Source organism: Aphis gossypii, chromosome 3, assembly GCF_020184175.1.
Source record: "Aphis gossypii isolate Hap1 chromosome 3, ASM2018417v2, whole genome shotgun sequence".
Classification (NCBI taxonomy): domain Eukaryota; kingdom Metazoa; phylum Arthropoda; class Insecta; order Hemiptera; family Aphididae; genus Aphis; species Aphis gossypii.
In genome coordinates this window covers 44,666,862-44,692,545 of record NC_065532.1, presented here as the reverse complement: position 1 = coordinate 44,692,545, position 25,684 = coordinate 44,666,862, and the positions used below count along the sequence as shown (strand labels likewise).

General features: G+C 28.3%; 2 protein-coding genes across 4 annotated transcripts; one reads left to right on the top strand and one right to left on the bottom strand.

Annotated features, from left to right (window-relative positions):
* Nucleotides 1-977: 977 nt before the first annotated feature.
* On the top strand, nucleotides 978-15,789 carry LOC114128376 (pecanex-like protein 1). 3 transcript variants are annotated; one of them, XM_027992884.2, is made up of 30 exons: nucleotides 978-1,245; nucleotides 2,415-2,629; nucleotides 2,701-2,888; nucleotides 3,250-3,338; nucleotides 3,405-3,494; nucleotides 3,554-3,687; nucleotides 3,764-3,866; nucleotides 3,938-4,204; nucleotides 4,498-4,596; nucleotides 4,671-4,760; nucleotides 4,879-4,986; nucleotides 5,074-5,181; nucleotides 5,462-5,582; nucleotides 6,822-7,052; nucleotides 7,499-7,603; nucleotides 7,684-8,996; nucleotides 9,070-9,236; nucleotides 9,989-10,153; nucleotides 10,270-10,575; nucleotides 10,642-10,798; nucleotides 10,893-11,288; nucleotides 11,547-11,740; nucleotides 11,891-12,121; nucleotides 12,438-12,553; nucleotides 12,614-12,761; nucleotides 12,832-12,983; nucleotides 14,025-14,378; nucleotides 14,456-14,825; nucleotides 14,912-15,052; nucleotides 15,197-15,789. In XM_027992884.2, exons 2-30 carry the CDS (start codon nucleotides 2,477-2,479, stop codon nucleotides 15,335-15,337), a joined length of 6,237 nt encoding a protein of 2,078 aa, XP_027848685.2. In that variant the 5' UTR covers nucleotides 978-1,245; nucleotides 2,415-2,476; the 3' UTR covers nucleotides 15,338-15,789. The 3 variants fall into 3 exon arrangements, with proteins under 3 accessions (XP_027848685.2, XP_027848683.2, XP_027848686.2); XM_027992882.2 differs by having other exon boundaries at nucleotides 7,496-7,603; XM_027992885.2 differs by lacking the exon at nucleotides 4,671-4,760 and having other exon boundaries at nucleotides 7,496-7,603.
* Nucleotides 15,790-18,291: 2,502 nt separating this feature from the next.
* Nucleotides 18,292-25,472, bottom strand: LOC114128357 (serine/threonine-protein kinase PAK mbt). The gene is made up of 9 exons (XM_027992858.2): nucleotides 25,150-25,472; nucleotides 22,906-23,126; nucleotides 22,383-22,661; nucleotides 22,041-22,313; nucleotides 21,834-21,980; nucleotides 21,310-21,759; nucleotides 21,096-21,240; nucleotides 20,914-21,029; nucleotides 18,292-20,805 (listed from the first exon to the last, which is right to left on the bottom strand). Exons 2-9 carry the CDS (start codon nucleotides 23,122-23,124, stop codon nucleotides 20,644-20,646), a joined length of 1,791 nt encoding a protein of 596 aa, XP_027848659.1. The 5' UTR covers nucleotides 23,125-23,126; nucleotides 25,150-25,472; the 3' UTR covers nucleotides 18,292-20,643.
* Between the last annotated feature and the right edge of the window lie 212 nt (nucleotides 25,473-25,684).

Here is a 25,684-nt window from a genome sequence, read left to right as displayed (position 1 = left end):
TCACCAACATCTATATAGACAGTTATTTGGTTGAATTCATGTGGCGTTGAATGTACGATAATCCATTTATACTTTATAGGCATTTTAAATTGCATGGCTGAACATTTTTCTTCTCGAGTTAATTATTAGTTTTTAATTTCTAATTTTTAAATTTTTAATTAATTTTTTTAAATCACATCGCATAAAAAAGGTATTCGCAATAATCGATAAGTACTTAAGTCTAATTAAATAGGTACCTATTTCAATATGTCATAATAACTAGATATACAAATTTGGTTTTCAATAAAATTTTTTTCGTGTTTTTATTACTTAATCTTATCCGCGATTCGTCAAAGATATAGTAAAGCGTCCATAGTTTAAACGTAGTATAACTAGGTAATAGGTATATAAGGTATTAATTATTAAGGTATATCATAAAGCTAGCAGACACGAAAAAAAAAATTATTTATAAAATATAATTTGGAATGTACCAAGTAAACGCGATGTATACCTACTTAAAGATGCACACTTACATACTAATTTATGGGTCTTATTATAATTATTTAACAATAATATAATATTAAATAATGGTTTATTTTTATGAATAATTATGATCTAAGGTATATATAACCTACTACCAAGGTAATTATAACAACTATACACGTTTCATGATGAGTGATGACCATCATCTTAAAAGATAGAATTTAACTATTTAGTCTGTGGTGACGACTGACGAGTTAACCGAGCCAATACCACTCACTAATAGTGAGTTTTCACTGTTTTCAATTCTGTTATTATTTTTTTTTTTTTTTTGAACAGAACAGCTAACCGTAACATATTATTTATTTTTTACTATCAAATGTTAATAATTAATATGGTACAAGAAGCTTCAGCACAGTCTACTGCTAGCGCTAGTCCGGGGAAAAAAAATACCAATTCTAAAGAATAGATTTCAAATTCTTGCTGATAACGAAATTCATGATAATAGCGACATTCGTATGGTTACAAAATAGATGATATATTTTGTAGTATAATGTTTTGTTATAATATTTTAGTTATGTTATAGTTATGAGTTATCAAATGTGACTGTTCGCCACCATCAGACCAACATCGTCACAGAGTGTTTTAACTTAAAGTAGTAAAATAATTATGAAAATTTGACATTATTGTTTTTCTATTTTCAAATTGTATTGTATCATATATTTTTTTTTTGTTCAAAACAACGATCTAAATTCAACTACTGAACGTGCTGTCTCAATCATCAATGTAAAGTCGATGTGGAGTATATTAGAATTTAAGTGATCTAAAAGATATTGTGTTTTCCATGTATGATCCATATTCGAATAACATTGTGTCGTCATCGACCTACTGTTTTGCTTTTGGGTGCAGATGGAAAACCCCAAAATAGTCACTTAATGTTATATAATTGATTGTACAAATATTTGATTTGTTGCATGTCAATTTGTCAGAATTTAATCATTATTTTACAGTTATGATTTGAAATTGAGGGAACTTCATTTACTAATAAAATATTTTAAGCGACTTAAATAAATAATTATTATAAGTTACAAAATAAATACTATAGTGTTATGTGAAAATATATTTTATTATTGACGACTGTTTTTGATTTTTAATTAATAATATAATGTAAAATATATTGACAGTTATTTTTTTTAAATATTATTAAAATTTGCCCAATAAGTAGTGTAATTACCTATTAAATACACATTTTATAATATTTCTCTTATCTCAAGATTAACAATTGTTTATTACTTAGCTTAGCGATATAGCGATATTGGTATGAGGGTATAAGAACAAATGCATAACCATTTTAATTCTTGAATATAGGTATCAGAATTTACTTTATTAATAATGCTTTTACACTAGGTCATATGATATCAATTACTAATATTCATAATTAATAAAATTATATAATTTATGATTAAATTCTATACCTTTCTATTGAATCATTGCTATTCCATTTTTTTTTTTATATATATATATATAATACTATGTTATATATTTATTTTACTTAATATTATGTTAAATTTTTTTTATTATAATTACATACATGTAATGAAATATTAATGATATTTATTTGTTATCAATATTTTATGCTTCTAGTTTAATTAATTTATGCTTCATCTGTTGATTTCGTAGACGTATAAATTTAACTATTAACTTAGTTATTATACATATAAGTGTAATGTGTTTTATAGTGACAGTATAAAAATTGATACCAAAAAAAGTTTCAAATATGCATATTTAATATTTTATATTAATGTAACACAAACTATTTTTAAGAATTTAGTTTATTAATAAATTTTAAAATTTAACTTTTATTAAATAGTTTTGATGAACATTTGAATTATTAATAGTTAATGACTGTAAAAATGTATAAGTTCCTATTTATTAAGATTACATTTATGTTTTAGAAAATGTATACTTGGATTCAAAGTTGATAAGTTACACAAAGCACAAATGACTGGTGGAGAATATGGGTTCTCAGTTTTGGGACATATTGCGTCAGGGCATTTGGGCATCATTCACAGGAGGATGGTACTACGAACCAAAACACAGCATTTTTACCAACACATTCCATCTTTATTTATGGCTCATTTTACTTTGTTTACCATTTTTTATACACTTGGTAATCTACTAATTATTTTTTTTCTGTAAAAGTATATTTTAAATTAACATTTTTGTAAATTTATTTTGCAGTATATATCAGAGATGTTTATATGGATACTATATTCAAGTATTGTAAGTTTGATAATCACAATCATAAAACTTGTAAATTGGTCTTTGCATCATATGTTCGACACAACCGAATATATTGTAGAAGAAACAAAAAAGAATAGAAGTTCAGAAATTGAAGGACGTCGTACTGCCCTTCGAGAACCAAACAAGTAACTATTTTAAAATATTAACTAATATTTATTATTTTTCTATATTAATTCTGTTACTGAAAATAAGTTAAGTACAATTTTTAGCATATTATGTTTGAATTTCACATTTTAATTTAGAATATAACGATAGTCCCAAGTCCTGACATATTTGTCGGTGTGGCAGTTTGTCCATATTTAATTCTTATGATCATTATTTTTACATATAGTATTTCTTTTCTATGTCTAAATAGAGGTATAAATTTTTTTCTTTTATATTTTAAATTATGTTTAAGTTATTATTTTAGTTATTAATTTTAACTGTTTAAGTATAAAATGTATAAAAAGTAAGTGTGTTTTAATAAATATTATATTACATTTTTAGAGAAGATGAGGGTATTGAAATGCAAATCCTTAATTTGGGGGTCCATAGAAATGAACCTTCAACATCTGGGTACCACCGAAATGAACCAAGTATGAATTGTGTTTCCAATAATTTATTTTAAACCATTAAATATATTATGTTTTTAATATTTATAGACGCAGGAAGACAGAGTAGTTCTACTAGTACTGATTCTGGATTACATATCCAAGAAAAAATTATATGTGATTGGCCTATTAAAAGTTTAAGTATGTGAACTATAATACAACTTTATTTTATATTTTTTAATAATTTTAATATTTTTTAGACAATCCACATTTTGTTGATAAACCAGCTGAAGAAAATAGTAATAGACGTTATGGCCGTGCGTGTTTACAAAGTTTATCAGAAATATGGAAGTATCAAGATGAACGAGCTCAAGACTTCATTACAGTATCTACTGTTAGTTTGAAATATTAATATTGTATCAATATCAATGTAAAATAATAATAATTATTTTAATTAATGTGTTAAATAGGACTGCTTTACAAATGAAAGTAATGCATTAGCATTAAAGAGAGATCCAAAGTGTGCTAGTTCAGACTATTCTACATCTAGTGATGCGTTTACCAAAGATAAAGGTTAAATAATTGTATAAATTGTAAATTTTACTTTTAAAATAACAAAAATCTTACCCAATTTATTGTATCAGATGTAGGAAGAACAAATAGTTACCAACTTGTTTTTACATCAAGTGATATTGACTATCCAATTGTTGAACACTGTGAGGATCAGTGTTCTAGTCATGGAATTATACATACAACAATTGATAGTGATGATGATGAAGAAGCTGGCAGTAGATCACCTTTATTAAATAGCCACGAAGAAAATTGGAAAAAAATATGTGCTGAAGTTAAAGGAATTTTCCATACTGAAAGTGATGTTGAAATTGCATTTATAGAAAAAAATAAACCTAAAGGTATGGAGTAATAATAAATTTAATTTCCATGTTTGATGTTAATGGTGGTTTTATTATTTATTAAAAAATTGTATTTTCATAGATAATAGAATTGTATTTTTTAACAATATAAATATTTAATTTAAATACTTACTTAAATTTGTATTTAAATATTTTATAATTATATATATTTTATTTATATTTCATACTTAATGAATATTTAATTACCATTTTTTAAACAAATTTTTAGTTTTTCAATAATTATTTACTGCATGTAATATATGTTTTATTCATATCTATATTTTTTCATGTAGAAGTTGAATTAAAACCTCCAGTGGAATCGCCAGAAACATTAGGTATTGATTGGTTATTTGAGCACACAGAAAGTGAATCAGAGTCTAGTGATATAAAAGGTAACTTTTACATTAAAATTTTTAATTTTAATCTTTTTAAATATAAATCATAATTGTTAACATGCTGCACTAAGTAAGAAAAATGGAAAAAAATAGATCAATACCGTGGCATTTTACATTATCTGATGATGACTATACCACAACTTCAGAAGATAACAATTCTAGTGAGTGCATAGACACACACAAAGGAGTTCTTATAATTTAATCATTAATCATTATTTGTTCTACTTCTATGAATTCTTTTTTTTATATTAATTATACTTAAAGCATTTAATATTTTAGGAAATAAGTCTGAATCTAAAGATGGAAGTAAAGAAGAAATTCAAGCTCCAATTTCAGTTGGATTTGAAAATTCAGGCGCTATACCAAAAACAAAATCTGCTAAAGATAGTAAGATATATCTTATATATTTAATTTAAATATTTGTATTTTATTATAATCATACTTATTTTGATAACTTTTTAAATATTTTCTCAGTAAAAAAATCAAATAAAAAAAGGAAAGCGACGTCAACTCCTCATTTAAGCGTTAAAAATGATTCAGATAGAAAAAGACATCGTAGAATAAATAAAAATAAATCCAATGGTAATGTAATATTCTATAGAACATCAAAGGTTATACATTTATCAAAAAAGTGTTAGCAACATTCTAATCAAATTATTTTTCAATTATTCAATACAATGTTATATATTAGTTTGAATTTAATTTAATTTCTATATTATAATTTTAATAAATATTTAAACTAATATTTAATACTTCAAAATGCCCATTGAATTAATATTAGAAATGTTGCTTTCAATTTTAATTATTTTAGTAATTTTATAAATTAATATTTTTTAGCATATTTAATTTATGTTTTTAACAGAATCTAGAAGATGTATGTGTGATAAGATTAAAAGTGATATGGATTGTGGTACAGAATCTAAAAGTTATCCTACAGTTACTGATGAATGGATTGACAATAACACTCTTAGTAGACCTGATGCGTGAGTTAATTTGTAATGCATGCATTTTTAAAGTTGTATCTAGTTAAATTATTTATTTTCCGGAGGTAAAATAATTTTTATTCTAAGGTATCCTAATCTTTAACATGTGGACTGCATATATCTTTTTTCAGTTTTCACACAGTGCGTGTGTCACTATTCTAAAAATAACATAAAAATGTTCTCCTATTTGGTCATATGTTCAAACGGTGTATAAATACATATTTTAAATAATAATAAAACAACATTCAGCAACGCGTAAGAAATAATAAACCATTTACTTTAAATATATATATTGGACTCCAAATGGTGTCAAAAGCGTTGTTGAATGATCCTCATGACGCCACTGGCGTCAGTACGCAGTCAACATGTTAAGTGGTTTATTGATAAATAAAGGTTGACAAAAATATTATAATAAGAATAAACATCCAAATACAATAATAATTTTATTATAAATAGTTGTCTACTTTTTAAACAAGATTATTTATTTTAAATAAATATAGTAGACTTCTTCATCATAAATATTCGAGTGTCATTTAAATATTGCAAACTTTGCTTTAAAAAAATTTAAGCAACAGTAACTAAGCAATTTTTTATGAGAGTAAACTTTATTACATACAGGTCTAAGGTATAAGATTAGATTTACTTAACCTATGGTATAATATCTTCTTATTATTAATTGGTGAAGTGATTAATTTTATGTTGTAGGTTACACTGTTACAGACTTACAGTAATCAACAAAATTATTTATTTACATTATTAATTTCATATTGTTGGTATATAATTTTATGTTATAATTCTCATGTTCAAAATTATTTAAATATAGAGCAATTAGATCTACTGATAAAAGGCCACTTGAAGTATTCTTTTAAGTTGCATAGATAGGTTTAGAAAATGTATTATTGCTCTTCACATAATTTATTTCAATTTTTAAAATTAATGTGTGAATTGATTTAAAATTTTAATCACTCGGTTATAACCAGTGTTGAATTTTTATCAGCTTTGAGATGCTGATACTCTCTCACCTCCTTTCCTTACTTATTTTTACTTATTGTATGCCTATAATTTTAATTATATCAGAAAATGTTGTATAATTTGAATCACATTTGTCAACTTTCTAATAGTTGATAGTCGATAGATGATTCTCTGTAAGGAATTTTTCGATAAATATTTTATACTTAAACTTATACATATAGTTGCAAAATAAAATTATTTTTTATTTGGTTATAATTGACATTACAGTATGACTACATTAAATGTGAATGAAGGTGCTTCTTCTTCTGCTGGTTCTCATAATGAATTAAGTTCCCTTCTCCCCACAAGTTCTGAACCAGCTATCGCTCCATCAAGTGAATCACAGCAACAAAATCAAACTTTGACAACTGTGAAAAATGAAGTTGTTTTAGATCATCTTAGTGATGTTGAACGAGAAGTAGAATTCTACAGAGATAGAATAAGAGGTCGACAAGTTAGGTAAGTATATTTTAGTACTGTTCCTGTTACATTTGGCAAAATTACTATAACTTGTATGGAATATTTAAAAAAATGATACAATATATTAAAATTTTAAGTTAAAATTATTTATTTATTAAACTTAAAGTAAAGAATATTATCTATGCTTGTATATTGGATTTTTTACAATATTTTAATTTTAAAGTGAGATAATATGATTATTTATAAATTATAATTTGCATACTCATACATGCATAAAAATTTAAAAAACGGAAACACAGATAATGTTCTTTACTTTGAGTTTTAATAATATTTCAATTCACTATAATACTAAGGCTAAACAAGATTAGTTTTACTGAACACAAATCTGCTATGTTTCACATAAGTTAAAGAAAGAAAATAATGACATCCTCTAAATTAACGATTTATTATTAGAATTCTAAATAAAAAAATGTTTTTTCCAGCAGTAGGAATTTTCGTCGAATGAGATCTCGTGAAGCATATAGTTCTCCATACCTACAAGTAACCGAGGGTGCAAATTTTGCTGCTTGTCCTGAAGATACATCTGAAGGGTTTGTACAAAAATGTTTTTATTATAAAAACAGAATGAATAAAATTAATTAACAATATTTCAACTTATCTGTGTTTTTAGATCTTTACATTTTTTTCGCGATGAAAATGGTCATTGGATGACTTATACTTTTAGAGACATGTTAAATAATAATTCTTCAATAATTAAACCATTCCCAAATTTACCTTCAACATCACGGAGGGATGATTCCACAGACGATCTTGTTTTTAATCACTCACCTGTAAGATTGTTTCCCCGTCCCATTCGTAATTATGAACAACAATTAGAACGTGAAGATTCTTACTGGCCACAAAGTCAACCACAGCGTTACCGTCATTTTAACATTTCGCCAATAATTACACCAGTTGAAGAAAGCTTGGAACTCGAGAATGAAAATAATAGACCTGATTATCAAGATGATTTTCCAGTAATTCCTCGGCAGCTGCGATTTGATCTTCTTGATCCTAGTGTTGGATTTCCTAAACCTAAACGATACTATCCGTACACACCAGTCAAGAAAATGAGCTTCAAAATACGCTTTGATCGTCTAGCATTATTAACTGCCATTGATCGGAACCCAACATTATTAGAACTATTTATTACCATTATTCTCGCTACATCAGTTGCAGTATTGGGTGCTTTTGTATTGTACTTTAAATTCTACAGAGATATTCATGCATTTGTTTTCTGTTTTGTTATGGCTGGTTGTCAGTATTCTCTAGTGAAATCTGTACAACCTGATGTGGCATCTCCTACACACGGTTTTAACAAAATTGTAGTGTATAGTCGCCCAGTTTATTTCATACTGTTCTCATCCATACTTCTACTAACACATATTCAACTGAATTCTGGCCGAACATTTTACCAGCTCAAATTCTATGGGTTTACTCTACATATTTTATATATATTAGAAACTATTCGAGATTTCTTATCAAACTTTTTGCTATTTTTACCAATTGCTTTTAGTTTGGGGTTATTGCCTCAAGTTAATACTTTTTTTATGTATACTCTGGAACAAATTGATATACATTTATTTGGAGGTAATGCAACCAGTTCACTTAAAGCATCTGCATATTGTGTATTGAGAAGTTGTTTGGCGGTATCTATTTTATTTGGATTTGCATATGTAGCATTAAATGATTGGTCTGGATCATCAAGAAATGTATTTTTCTCCTTATTTTGTGCATTACTCACTGCCATATCTTACCATTTAAGTCGTAGCTCCAGTGATCCAGCTCCTATATTAAATGTTTTAAAAACATATTTGTGGCCCAATGAAGACATATTTTCTAGACCTGATATGGAATGTCCTAAACCTAAAAAAGAGACTGAAAAATCAAAGAAAAAGGGTTCTGAACAAAAAGAAGGTGAATGTGAAGAACAAACAAAGTCTGGTAAATATTATTTCTAAATAACTAGGTTTTAAGAAATTAAAAATTATGTAACTAACAATACAACTATATTTAGAATTAGATGATGAAATTGAAATTCAAGACAATTGGCCAAAACAGTTACAAGATACAATAAATGCAAGACTGAAGACTGATTTAATTTTTTGTCCAATTATTGGTCTTATTGTTTTTGCTATTCATTCTAGCAATATTTTTTCAGCTTTACAACCAGAATTAAATCCAGTAAGTCAAAAAACTTTTCATATATTCAATATTTTAAACATAAATAATATTAAAAAAAAAAAAATTAAATATTACAACATGTTTAAAAACACTACAGTGATATCAAATTTTTCATTTTTTATTTTATGTTTCCTGTATGCCAGTAATATATTACTTTTTAAAATTTTAAGACTAATGTATACTAATTACTAATAGTTGATTTTAAATAAAGCAACACCAAGGTTGTGATTATATAATTTAAAAATTAAATTGATTAACACGTTGACCGACACATGGCCGCTGGCGGTCATCTGTAATTCTCAAATTTTATGTGTTTGTGACTACCACTCGTAGTACATCATTACTACCATTCCAAATGATCGCTGGTGATCATAAATGTTTTTAGTTTAATATTATTAACTTTTCTATGGCGTTACAATAATGAACTAATATAAGGTCTGTGGCGTAGTGGGAATCATTACAATTCCGGTGATATAATACGTTTTTTTCAATTTTTCTATTTTTTCAAATATTTGGGATATACAAATTTGGAATACATTGTAAAAATATGCTTGTTGTATAACAAATACTAATTGAAAGACTGCGCCTATCAATGTGGCAGCTAACGTATTAATATAAATGATATGATTTATACTTACGGCCATACTTGATGATGGCTAAAATGAAGTTTTAGATATATGATAATAAACATACTAATCCAAACTATGATAAATTATTTGATAATTTTGCATTAATTAGTTTGTAATTTACAGGTAATGTGGTGTACTACTTTCAGTGTTGGATTTATTCTACATTATATAATACCTCAATTGCGAAAGCAGTTGCCTTGGTTGTGCATTGCTCATCCTATATTAAAGCCATCTGAGTATAATCAATATGAGGTTAAACAATTGGCTAAAATTATGTGGTTTGAAAAAGTAAGATTATTACTCATTATGAGCTCTGTTTGAAAAATTATTTTTACATAATTTATGTTTAACAAGTATTGAAACAATTATTGTCTAATATATATGTTTTATAATTTATTTCATAGGTTTATGTATACTTATGCTTTTTTGAAAGAAACGTTCTCTATCCACTGATGTTTATTGGTTGTTTGACTTCTGACAGCATAATTGTTGTAACAAAACTGGGAGTTCTATTAGGTTCTTTGGTGTTATCAGTATGCGCACTTAAATGTTTACGGTGCTCGTTTTCACAACAATCCAACCAGTATAATATACTAGCATTTGCAGTACTGTTTTTTCAATTGGATTATGTAAAATGTTCTGAAACTTTCATTATTGATTACTACCTTACTGCTATTGCATATGATAAGATCTATGAGTTTTTACTTAAGGTAATTTAATATAATTAGCTTTATGCCTGATATTATATTACTAATTTGATTTTTTTTTTATATTAGTTACAATTTGTTATAACATACATTGCTCCATGGCAAATTACTTGGGGTTCAGCTTTTCATGCTTTTGCTCAACCATTTTCTGTTCCTCATTCTGCAATGATGTTTCTTCAAGCATTTTTGTCTGCAGTGGTTTCTTCACCACTTTATCCATTTTTAGGTAAATATTAAACTTTACAGTCATACTAAGTCTATAGTATAATATAAAATTGTAAATTATATTAAGTACTTATTGTTTTTATTATTTTATTTAGGAAGTGCTATATTTTTAACATCTTATCCACGACCTGTTAAGTTTTGGGAACGCGATTATAATACAAGACGAGTTGATCATACAAACACCAAATTATCATCACATTTAGAAAGAAATCTTGGCGCAGATGACAATAATCTTAATTCAATATTTTATGAACACCTTACTAGACTACTACAACATACCCTCTGTGGTGATCTTATATTAGGTCGTTGGGGAAATGTGTCACAAGGAGACTGCTTTGTCTTAGCATCCGACTATTTGAATTGTTTGGTTCATATTGTTGAAATGGGAAACAATTTAGTTACTTTTCAAATGCGTGGACTTGAGTTTCGTGGTACTTATTGCCAGCAAAGAGAAGTAGAAGCTATATCTGAAGGTGTTGAAGATAATGAAGGTATGTATTAAAAATCTATTTATAAATATTTGTATATATTGTGTTGTATGACTGAAAATTTGCCATGGTAAATAGTTCATCTGGTTTAATTATAAGTAGTTAAATTCACACTTTCTACTTTCTTATTTTTTGTTATATTCAACATTGAAGAGAGGTTGGTAGGATGGTACTATTTGGTATATTTTATTGTATAAAAATGTATGGCTTATAGTTATTTTTATAATTTGTAGTACATATTATACAAACATTTTATTACAGGATGTTGTTGCTGTGAGCCTGGACATTTTCCTCATATTTTGTCTCTAAATGCTGCTCTTGGTCAACGTTGGCTTGCCTGGCAAGTAGTAGCTGCCAAGTATGTTGTACAAGGATATAGTATATCAGACATCAATGCCTCATCAATGTTACAAGTATTTGACTTCCGAAAAGTATTGGTTAGCTATTACATAAAGGTAATTTACTAATAATTAAATTATAATTTATAATAGTGTATATATTATATGCATGTATGTATTTATAGTATATAATGCTTAATGCTAAATGTGTTTTTATATGTATAGTTTGGTACATAATATTTATTTGATTTCAATGTTTTATTTTAGAGTATTATATATTATGCTATACGATCACCAAAACTTCAACAATGGTTAGCATCAGATGAGATAAAAGAAGGATTAAAACCAACATTGAGCAAGAATTTTGTGGATCTTGATCCAGTTTTTAATATAAATATTGATGAAGATTTTGACTTGCTTTCATGTGGTGTTACCCGCAACAGTTTTTGTTCGTTCTATTTGGAGTGGATACGATTTTGTGCTTTCCAAACAGAAAATGTAAGTTTTGAAAAAAGTCAGAAAAGTTTTTCTACTAAATAATACATTGCATATTTGCGTAGTGTATACAATTATAAATCAATTACATACAAACGATTCTAATCAGAGATTGTGTATCTATCTATATTTCTTAGCATATTTTATTATTTATTTATTATTAAATTAGTAATAATGTAATATAGCTTAGAATAAGTATAAATACTATGAAAGTTCCATTGTGTTTGCCAACCGAAAATAAGCATGTTTTTAGAATCAACATCACAACTTAGTTTAGTTAACAACTATTAATTATGCATATTACTTTTTATATTTTCAGATTCGAAAAATTGTTATTGATAAAGGTAAAGATTCTTTGTTAGTATCATTATGCTTTGCACTCAGCTTACTAGGAAGACGATCACTGGGTTTAGCATCACACACTACCATGTCAAGGTATGTTAACACCAATCAACAAATAATGTGTTTAAACTAATCTACCAATTGTATTTTTAGTGTTGAATTTTTTCTCTATGGTCTCCATGCCCTCTTTAAAGGAGATTTCCGTATAACATCAACAAGAGATGAATGGATTTTTGCAGATATGGATTTGATGCGCAAAGTATTAGCTCCAGCAATTAGGATGTCATTGAAACTTCATCAGGTGTGTAATCTTCATTTAAAATATTTTTTATAATTCATGTGTTAGTATACCGATCTATTTTTGTATATAGAATCATTTTATGGTTCCTGATGAATATGAAGATCCAGCTGCTTTGTACAGCACTTTAAACTATCTTCAACGAAATTTAGTGATATCCCACGAAGGAGATCCTGTTTGGAGAAATGCTGTTTTGTCTGGAATGCCATCATTACTTGCTTTAAGGTAAATTAATAATCAAACTCTTTCCATTTTGGCATAAGCAATATTTTAAAATAGGATGTAAGTTATATATATATATATATATATATATTTGGTATTGGTTTGTTAATGCTCTGCCATTCATAATAATAATAATTATTATTATGCAAATTGTAAACAAAATCAAAAATTGGGATGTCTTGTCATATCACTTATACTAAGTAGATATGCTCTAAAATCTACCATCATCTTTACCTTTGTACTCTTTGTATCTTTAAGACATTATTGACTTTATGATATTAATATTGTAGTACTATTCAATCATAAGATCTTTATTGTTTAAACTATTTTTATACTTCGCTTATAAAGGAAGAATGTAAATTGTTAAATGATTGGAAGAAAAGTTAAACACAAAATTTGGTCCAAAACATTTATTAATACTTAACAAATATTAAATAATGTATCAGGTAGTTTTTGTTACAATTGTCACCTATTCATGTATTACGACAGCACTAGGGCTTTCTTGGTTTCTTTTATTCCAATATTCAAATCATAATTACGTAGTCTTTGCATGTTTACTTCATTATTCTGGCCTATATTAATAACCTACTTTGCTAAAATTATCTAAGATGTTTTAAATATATTTTGTAAATAACTATTATTAATATTATTTTTTTTACTAATTATTAAATTAGTGTTCGAATATGGATTTAGTTAAGACTCTCAACTTGAAAGTCTAAGTGTAACTTCTGGGTACCTACTTTCCTCAATCTTTCATGTTATATAAATTATGTTTTTCTTGTACACTTTTATGCTTATTATAATTGTTATTAGAGATAATATATTTTTTTAATAATTGTGTTAAAAAAAAAAAAAATTAAATGTGTATATACACGATATATCGATTATTTATTTGGCAGAGCAATAACAAACTAGAGCAGTGTGGCCACAAAAATGTTCATGTGGCCAGACAGGTCTATTATATATAAACTTGTACTATATATTTTTATAATAATAATTTAAAATGTATTTATGAAATATAAATCAAAATGTTTTATTTAATAGACATATAATGGATGAAGGTTCTGATGAGTATAAAGTAATCATGTTAAACAAGCGGTTTTTAAGTTTCCGTGTCATAAAAATAAACCGTGAATGTGTTCGCGGTCTTTGGGCGGGGCAACAACAGGAATTAGTGTACCTGAGAAATCGTAATCCTGAACGTGGTAGTATTCAAAATGCCAAACAAGCTCTACGAAACATAATAAATTCATCGTGTGACCAACCTATTGGTTATCCAATTTTTGTTTCACCGTTAACTACTTCGTATGCTGAGACCAATGAACAATTATCATCACTTGTTGGTGGATCAATAAGTTTGGGAAAAATAAAAAAATCTATTATCAGAGTATGGTCCAGGTAAGCTTAATATAATTTTTTTAATATAATTGTGTAAATATTAAGTATTATAACTTATATTTTTATCTTCCATTTAGATTAAAAAGTAGATGTGTCGAGGGTTGTTCTAGTGGAAGTTCATTACAATCACATGATGAAGGTGGATTTGGACATGAGGGTGTATACGCTATGACACAGTTTAATAGGCATTCTGGATATGGAACTAGAACACCAGGAAGTCAGTCTATTGAAATGAGTGGTAGTGGAAGTGGAGTTGGTGGTAGTATCAGCAGTAGAAGTGGTGGTACTAGAGGTAGTACAGCTAATGTTGCTGGCAAACCAAGTTCTGCTGGTTTGGCTAACTTGGCAGGATTATTATCATCGTCACAGTCACCAATCACCAGTTCACCACAAGCATCTGTTGATAGCAACCCTAATGAAAATTCTCCAATCCAACATAGAGTTTTGGTAGGTTTACTAAATAGAATTCATAATGATCTTAACAATATTTTATAACTCTTAATGACAAAATCTTAATATTTATATTTGAATAGATTCTGGATCCATTACAAGTGTATGATGCTATAAACTTGGGTCGTAGAATAGATGTAGTTTGGCCAGATGAAAAAATGCGAATAAGAGGTGGTCGTAGTCACTGGAAAGATTGGTTACCAGAAAAAGGAATGGAAGGATTGGTAATCTATCATATTTTTACTATATGTCCATATTAATTGACTGAGATAAAATGAACAAATTTAAAACGCACTTACCTTTTTTTTATAAGTTTAAGTCTTATATAAAGATTATTTATTAAAACTTTTGTTTTTAACTATTTTTAGGTGGTGCATCAATGGGTTCCAAATCACCGTGACTTGTCAAAAAGATCTCACGTTGATAAAACTATATTACTGATCAAGATTGACGAACGTTATGTGCCTATAGCCGAAGCCGGTGTATTAGATTTAGGAGCTGAAGTTTGAACGTATTTGGTATATGGCTTACATTATTTGACTGATATATTTTGGAAGTAATTTTAAAACACAAATGTTACAAGTACACATGCTTGATAATATAGCATTAGTCTTCCTTGATACTATAAAAAAAAGTATTCTGTCTTGTTAACGTACAAGTGTATATTGTGTCCTGCATTAATTTTCTCAGGAAAAAAACACTCGTACAATTTTTATGCAATAGTTAAGAATCTGTTTCGTGTAATTTTTTATTTTTATTGTTTTTTATGTATATATACATTTATATATTTTGTTTTGTAAATAATAGATGAAAATGATGTAAATTTAAATGTTAGATAAAAATGTTCCTTGTTTAAATGATCATTTTGTGATGCAAATATTTGTTGTTAACATACATATTTGAACAAATTATAAAATAATAACTATTAAAATAAATTTATTTTAATAAGTGTTCATAATTATTTACAAGTATGTAATTGTTTCACCATAGAACTCAATAACATAATATATTGTTTTCTATGGTTTCATCAACATGACTTAATGTTTACCTATGAGTAATCTCTATTGGTTAGGAACAATTGCACCCTATGTGTGGATAATTCAAAAGTCTCGCACATAATTTATTCTACGGCTTTGCGTTATACTTTTTTTCTAATAATATCAACTCGTATAATGAATCCGTGTATTCAATTTTTAAGTCTGGTTTTAAAATCAAACTGATAATGAATTTTTACAATGTACTATATTACTATAATATGGATAAAATAAATAAAATGTCACCGACAAAATAGGTACCTATATAGCTCTTCGGGGCCAAAGCTGTTGTGTACAGTGTGGATTTAATACAATTTACACACGTGAATAAAATATCTGCCTGATGCTCTGTAACATTCGTCTCATCGGTGGTCATTTCTGGACCCGAAAACCGCTGGATCGGCTCTGCTGTGACACTCTTATTCCAAACAACGTACAGTCTCCGACGCTAATATGTCACCATCACCACCCAGCACCCGATCACTGTCATCCACGATACACTACCGCGAGATCGTGTTGTCGATCGTACCAGTACAGTCGTTGTCTATTGTTTCTACAAACGGATGACAAGGTAATAATGATGAATATTTATTCCATTTTAACATTATTATTAATATTAGTTTTGTACGGTTGACTGTTATACCGTGTCGTACACGTGTGTGTAAGTATATATTATACGCATTTATAAGGTGAGTGTTATAATAATAACCGAGAAGCTTTTTGGTCGCGACTTAAATATAGCTGCCTGCCGATTTTGTTATGCGAATTCGAACATGGGAAACGCGTGAGGCAATAAATGGATTTGGCTTAAAATTCATAGTTAGCCTTTTATTTTTATTTTGTCTTCTCGCTTTTATTCATTTTTATGATTTCGTCGCGCCGCCGTAATCGTCTATTGATTTACCCGCAATAGCTTTGTATTTACCTACCTAATATTATAATATTGACGTTGTATAAATTAACGGTGGCCTATAGGCTATAGCATCGTTTATCACTTTTTTTTTTACATTTTCGAGGATTGTCGTTTTGAATATATTTGTTCAGTGGCCGATCTATGATTTTTTTACGAAAATATTTTTCGGTTCAGTCATCGGTCCGGGTCTAGTGTATGTGCGGCTTAAGAACTTAACTATCCGCGTATACAAACTGCTATTGCGATCAACTGTGTAACACCACATGTATCGGAATTGAAGCTATATATAGAAGTACGTTGATTCTCGGTGACAGCTGTAAAAGAAAGACTAGAAAGTAAAATTTAACGTTGAATAGGTAATTAAAATGTTGACGAGTCGCCTTCAAATTATTGTTTTTTTTTTTTTATATTCTAGAAATATATATACATGGTCGTCGAAAAAAAAATTGAACCTTATATACCTATAGGCACGTCGTGTATAGTATTATCTGAGAGTCACATCATACCGACCGTCAGCGATCGTATAATTTAAGCGACCCGCCAAAAAAGTAATAATTTAGCAAAATATATAACAGACGCGAACGCAACGGTCAACGGTCGAGTGCGCGCGGCGGTGGCTTGCAGACGGCTGCTATAACCGTGTTGCTGGTCGCTCGAAACGCCGAACACCCGTTTACGGCGCGGAACTGGTCGCAGGAAATCCGGGACCAGGTGGCCGGCAGGAGCACTGAACGCGTCGAGTCGCTCGACCGCCAAAACCCAATTTTGGCCGGCACACAAACCCGTCGGCTGCTGTCTCTCGTCACCTCGTGCGCGCGTCGTACAAGTCGCTCGTCCCGTCTGATTGCAGCAAACGACGGGGGCCCTATCAGGCGCGTACACAAAAAAATATTTTGGGGGGGTTTTAGTTGTAAATTTTTATTCTTTTATAATTTAACCCTTATTAAATTATTAAATTAATTAAATTTCGGGGGGGGGGGTTGAACCCCTAGAACCCCCCCCCTTGTATACGCGCCTGGGCCCTATATGTATTTGGCGTCGCGATCGCCCATAGATCGCCGTCGGAAGACGACCGCGCGAGACGCTTACGAAATACGTATAATAACGAATAATTATAATATCGCGTGTGAGTGCTCGCGCAATTGTATTTGTGTGCCAAATATACTTAATTAAAATTTCCTTTTAGTTCCTCTGTTTAGTATTATTATTTATTAACTTATTCATACTAATATTGATATAAATCAATTTACTCGAACGACTCCTCGTACAATCATACCCGTACAAACACACGTCGTATATATCTATATGCTGTATGTTACGACTTACGATTAAAGCGTTTAATTCCGTTATTTTATGAGTATTAACTTTAGGTAGATAATTCATGAAAATCATACTTTAACTAGTATTGTTGTATATTTGTATAGATTATCTAGGTATTATGTACAGTTTTATTTTGATTTCCGATAACGTATAGAATACATTTACATTTAAAATATATCTTATTTTATTTACTTACGCAAGGCTGTTGTGAAATTTAGAATTGCACAATACTTCTTTTTTCTACTAACACAGAGAACATCTATGACTATTGACTATAACGATTATATTTTGATAACTAAACAACACAATTAATAAATGTACACGAACGGTGAACATAGCTTATACCGAGCAATAAAATGTATATTTATAGTACCTACTTGAGGATGTCACACATGACACATGTGTAATCTCCGTCTTACATGCATATACGACATAGCAAATTTTCGTTCAGCGGAACTAATTTTATGTTGTTAGCTTTAATAATACAGTGAAATTTCTATGTTGAAAAATTTTGTATTAGGTATAGAGGAATTTATTAAATAGAATTAACGCATAATTAAAAATGAAGGTGATGGTTCTCAAAAATAATTCGTTTATGGAAGTTTCACTGTATAATAATATCATGTCAGCATGAATGGCATCGCAATTAGAAAACACAGATAATTCTTACTTTTAATTTTTATAAAAGGTTCATTTTCAATCCAATATTAAAACATAATACACAAAATTGGAAGTGTTGAATGTGAATATAAATGAGGTGCGTGTGTGAAAGACAAAGACAACACATTTGGGTGTGTGCTCGTACTACAAATCTTCTACTGTAATTTTTAAAGATTTAAAATAGTATTTTCATTTTCTTCCGAGCTTGTAAAATAATAAATTTTGTTTAAGGAAAAAGCAATGATAGAAATAATAAATATAAGTATATTAATAATTAATATTGAGTTTTGTTTTAATATTACATAACAACATATTTAAATGTGACATTATTTGTTACAGGTGGTTAACTAAACATTTAGACGATTAGTTAATACATATATTATATATTTTTTGTAAAATAATAGTGATAATCAATAATTAAACATAAAAATAATCATATTTTATAAGTAGTCAATAAATAATAATCATAAACAAATAAGTAATAAATACAAATCAAAAAATACTGATGGGATACAACATAAAATTATTCAAGAAATATGATAAAATTAAAAATTAAAATAATATATTAAGCATTAGGTTTTTGATCGAAAATATAATAGTCGTAAAATAAATGGAATATGAATTGTATTTTAATAAAAATGAATATCACATAATTTTATTACATAAGTGTATACTAATAATTAATTTGTGTTAATTGTACTGAACAAGTGAAAATAATAATAATACAATTTGTCATAAAAGTTAAGTAAAAAAAAGTTTTAACCTAGTCTTAAAAGTATAAAGTTATGAAGTACAATAGCTTTTAATAGAACAGTAAAAAAAAAAAAATCAATAAACAGAGATCTAACAAGTTATTATTAGATAGGGAATATTGCGTATACCACAAATTCATGGTGAAAACAATAATAGTATAATGTCAAATGGATAATACAAATGAAAATTTCAAAAGATTGGTTAAATCAATTACTGACTAGAAGGTAAAAAATGTGAATTCAATCATTTTAAATACTGATGTCAATAATAAACAATTAATTAACAAATAATCAAAAACAATAATTGGAATGTTAAAGCATTAAGTTGTACCGTGTATATGTTTACTTAAGTTCGATAAGTTTTTCATCTTAACTATTAAACAGCCTTACTGTAAACTTAAAATACTATATTTCAAAAGGTATTTATAATCAATGAATAGTCTAATAGTTATGTTATGTTAACAATAAAAGTGCATGACACACAGAGGTGTGGTTACTTTTATAATACGCATGTTAATAACCGTGAAATCAGAAGTTTAATGATCCGTATAAAATTCAACATTATTATTTGATACACATACTGTAAAAACACAAGCATGGTAATAGTTCAATAAAGATTGAATATTTATACGAACAAACTACTAGATTAGTAACATGTACAACAAAATATTATTTTTACCCTAAATAAAATTAAAATACATTTATATCCAACGTAAAAGGCACCTGGTTACAAGTGAAGGTACACTTTATAAAATTAAGTTTGACCCTATTTTTACTCCATCTTTGGTTTCTATTCGTGTAAAACAATGGAGAATTGAATTAATGAATTCTTAAAAGTATTCAAAAATTACAACTAAGGCACTAATTATTCAACATTAAGTATGTCATATTGAGCTTGTGACAAAAAAGGTGAAAATATTTTCGATGTCTAAAAATTATTACATAATACTACATACAAATACAATTAAAAAAAATACAATAATTCATTGCTTTTCATTTTAAATGTAAGTTACATTTTACAAGTAACTTCAATAATACACTTTTGGTAAAAAAAAAAAAAAATTGTTATATAATTAAAAGTAATGTAATAATAAAATAACAAAAATTGCACAAACGAACAATGAGTCGTTTACCTTTTAACAATTGCTATGTCTGGATCCTCGTATTAATGGCACTAGCAGCGAAGGAGGACCCGCTAATCTTAAGAATGGATGTTGTAGAAGTTCAGCAGCAGTTGCTCTTTGCGCTGGATCTCTAACCAATAACCTTTCCAAGAACCCTTGTAGTCTGGGTGATATCTGAAGAGTAAGAAAAATTAAATTATATATACTTATAATAAATGTATATAAAATATAAATTATATTTTTTAATTAATATGGAATAAAACAAATTATAAAATAACATACTTTATTGGAATTTTTAAGTTTTGGAGGAGGCATATCACGTATTCTTCTCATAGCTTGAAGAGGTGGTTCATTAAAGAAAGGCGGTTCACCATCAACCATTTCGATAACCATAATACCTAGAAAAAAATTAACATGTAAAAAATGTTGATAAAATACCTAATAAAATTAAAATTAATTATTACCTAACGACCAAATATCAACTTCTGGCCCATATGGTAAACGTGATATCACTTCAGGAGACATCCAATAAGGTGTTCCTACTAATGATTTTCTCTTAGGTAATTCTTGAGATACTTGAGCGCAAAAACCAAAATCAGAAATTTTCACCTAAAAAATTAAGATAATAAAATATATATTATAATTTATAAAATAATGATAATAATTAAAAATAATTACTCTTCCATCCGTAGTTAAAAGTATGGAATCACTTTTTATATCTCTATGTATTACTCCCTGAGAATGCAAATATGCCAATGCTTTCAAACACTGTTTGCAAACAGTAGCAATCTGTTCTTCATCCATTCTAGTGTGTGTAACCATATCAGTAAGTGCTCCACCCTCCAAGTATTCCATTACAACCCATAATTCGTCACCAACCAAAAAACTGTCATACATATCAACAATATTAGCATGATGATAATCACGCATTATGACAACTTCATTGAACAACAGTTCTCTACGTTGTTGTTTCCTCAAATCCATTTTTTTGACAGCCACTTTACGACCAGTCATTCGATCAGTAGCTATACAAACAGTACCCGTTGACCCTTCGCCAATTTTTTTGAAACTATCCAAATTTTCACGAGGATCTCCAGGACTAACGACAAGTTGTAGAGCAGCCCTGAACTACAAATGTACAATCAATTTTAAGTATTATTATTAATCGATTTATTATAAATTAAATAATAAAAAAAAATTACTTGTTCATGTGTAATACGTTGTTGCTCATGATGTTGTTTTGTAGCTATACTAGGAATTGACATCGTACTAGCTGTTGATATACCATTTGTGGTTGGTTTAATATTTTGGTTCTGATCTTGAGTTCGAGTATGACTTTGAGCAATGCCCTTGAATTAAAATTTCATTGATTAAAATTCTAGATTTTTAAAAAAAGTTTTGAGACTTACCTTGTTTGTACTAACAATCTGGGCATTGTTAATAACAGGATGGGTACGATTTGGTGGCACGGGAGTATTGGCTTGTGATGTTTGACTTCCAGATGGCGAGTCAACTGCTGAGCCATTAGAAAATATAGGTGGGATATTTCCATTTTGCATAGAATGATATGAATGAGATCCACCTTGATCTGGTATAATTGTTTGGCTTGTAGGAGTATTGTTCTGATTTAAACGTGATATCGGCGTTTCTTGAGGGGACCATTCTGAACCTCCTGGTTTTATCTATACAACAAAATAATAATAAGAACCATGATGAAATGAAATAATCATAGAATTTGATTTATGACTTACAAATTTATTGCTGTAATCAAGTTTTGTTTGAGTATTGTTAGGTGTTGGATATTGTGGTAAATGTTGTGGTACTAAACTCTGGTTCAATACTAATACTTCATTTTCTGGCAACGGTGGTGGTACATTTGGATGTTGCCTTCGAATACGTGGTGGACTTGAGGAACGCAGTGAGTTTGAACGAGCAACATTAGATGTTTTTGGAAGTCCAGCTGGTTCATTGTTTCGAATGTTAACGGGGTTATTATTGATTTTTAGATTGTTTTCTCCACGCACAATAGTCTAAAAGAAATACAATAAAATGTTTTACCCATAATATTTTTTTAGTATACAATACAAAACAAAACAAGGCTAGCATTTTGAAAAAAATGTAGTAAGCACAAACTAACTCTGATTTGTTATGGGACATTTACTACCCTTAATATTAAAGATTGGTGCATTTTTTTGTTACAATTACATTTTAAAAAACCAGTGAAATATCAATAAATTTATCTGGGCAATAAATATTCAATTGTGATATACTTACTTTTAAATCTAATATTTCTGTAGGAGTGATTTCTGAAGGATCCACAAGAGGTAATGGTCTATTGGTGCTCTTTAGTATTTGATTATTACCAACAATGCTTGCCCATTGTAAAGGCAAACCTATAAATTTACCCTCACGTTTATCAAAGCCAGTATGTACTCTGTGTTCAAAATTTGTCGGTGAAGATATTTGAGGTTTTTTCTTTTTCTTCGAGAACATTACTAAACATAAAAATATATTTTTATTAATTAATACAACAATTTTTTTTATAAATATTTAAAAATTAAATATACCATCAACTGGTTTAACATAAGACATATTATTTTCAAACTATTAACATTTTTGAAATTTTTATTTTTACATAACTCAATCAATAAAAACAATATTTTTCTAAAAAACCATTATATGTTTTGGAGCACTTTAAAATTATAATTAAATTTTGGACCTGTAGTTTATGATTTAAAAGTATTTAATGTTAAGATAAGTGGAATGGAGTAAAAATGGTGTCCACCTCAAAATGTTAGTATATTATTTCACTATTCTAAAAAATTTTAAATAAATAAATTACTTGTTTGAAATTTAAATTTTATAAATCAAAATACTTTGAATAATGTTTTACTTTGGCATATGAAAATAAAAATGTAAGTTGTCATTCAAGACATTTTATTTTGTGTTTAAAATAGTAATTAACTTAAAAACTGATAATAATAATCAAAAAAGAAAAAATGTTAATGTTTTCTGAAATGTTATGTAATGACTTCATACAGAAAAAATTTTACTTAGGTATATTGAAGTAATGATATAATTGGAGATTTTGATAACAGGTAAGTGTAATTTGATGTTTTGGAAATAATAAGTAACAAGTTATCTTTAACTTGAGGATACTTATAAATAATTATAGTTTCCATTATAGTCATCATATAACATAATGAAACATAGTATCATATGTAAATACTTTATGTTAGTATCTATACTAATTGGAGTACCAATTCTAAATACATACATATGAGTATAATTTTTAGCTAACAAATTTTAATATACAATATTTAATATTTTTATATATTTTATAAGTACCTCTGTAATTGACCTTAATTAATATTCCTAGGATACATTTTCATTATTTTATTATTTTACTTAACTGCTAAATCTTTTTTATAATTATTGTGTATTTATTATTTATATAATTGTATTGTAAATTTTAAACATTTTATGGTACATAGTTTGACTAAAATGTATTAATTTAATGTTAAAATTAAATTAAAAATAAACAACAGGTTTTTAATAAAATTGATTATTTTTTAATGATAACTTGACTTGATCTGATATGATTTTAAATTGTCTTTTGTGATTATATTTCAAAGATAATGTTTCATTCTATGTTTTAACATTTTTAGAAACACCATCCCTCAGTTATCCTACAAGCAGAATGTCGGCATAAGATATTTTCAACCACTGCAAAAAAAGTGAAATAAAAGTTTTCGAAGTCTAAAAATGTAGGATTATTTTTGCCTATTTTAAAAACTGTAAATAAAATGTTAGATAGATTTATGTGTTTTTGCTAAAAGTTCTTTTGATTCTTGACTACAAAAAGACTTTTATAAATTTTTTGATCAAACCTGTCTCGTTTTTGTTTTACTTTTTACATGTCATCCATATAATATACAGTATATATTATTATATGTTACTAAATAAACTTCAATCAGAAGTGATGGCAAATATGAGATGGTTTTCAATGTGGTCCAGCATATTTTTGTGTGTAATGTTTGTAAAATAACTAAGTGACATGGCCAAACAGACACACATTCTTCAGTAAGCACTTCATCTTCGCTTATTTAACAGTCGACACAAGTTTCAGGGGTGAAGTGATTTTCTTTATGTTTCCATATGTATGTATGCTTTTCAGGACGATTCTCACACATTGGTGAGCAGTTTTGGGCAGGTCACAGACATGGTACAGGATAATGATGGTGAAGGTCTAGATCTAAAGACAGGAAAGAGAAACAGAGAAAAGAAATCATGATAGGATCAGATTGGAGGTGCATGACGACGAGGTCGAGTCGGAAGATTGACACACACTTTCCCAAGGAGTCAAGTGGTACGCGGAATGGGTCGGAACCCAGGGGTACTACTGTCCTACCCACTCCGCGAACCCTGAGGTTACGACACGATACAGGAGTAGCGTTACTATCACTAATGTAAAATAAATCGTATTTATCAAAATAGGAAAATACGGGTTTTGCTCACCTCACGGGACGGCTGGCTGGCTGGAGCTGCGATGATCACTGTGGTGTTTGCCGTTAAATTAAACATGCATTACGGGATTTCGATTCGTCCGTGTACTCGGGGCTATACTATGTGTGTATTTCCAAACAATGATCGCGAACGACAGAAAAATAAAACAAATAGAGAATATTAAATAACGGCGATAAAAAACGAACGGACGGAATTGAAAACGGTAAAAAGCGATCACGTACACAGAATTGACAATATTCTGCCTATACGTACGTATAGTGCGGGGCGACGGAATGGAATGTAAACACTAAAACACTATACAAAATGGAATGCAGGTATGTACTATGTAGTCATTCCCGATTGTTGTGCGCGCGTGGAGGGAGAGGACCGTAATCTATGACGCGCGTGCGCCGCGGTCGACGCGCCGTTTTATAGATAAAATAATAATTATAATAATATGCAACTGTGATAGCTAAACCACGGGTATACGCCATACGCGAAAGACTCGAATAAAAGTAAAAAATAAATAATAGGCGTTATAGGTAGT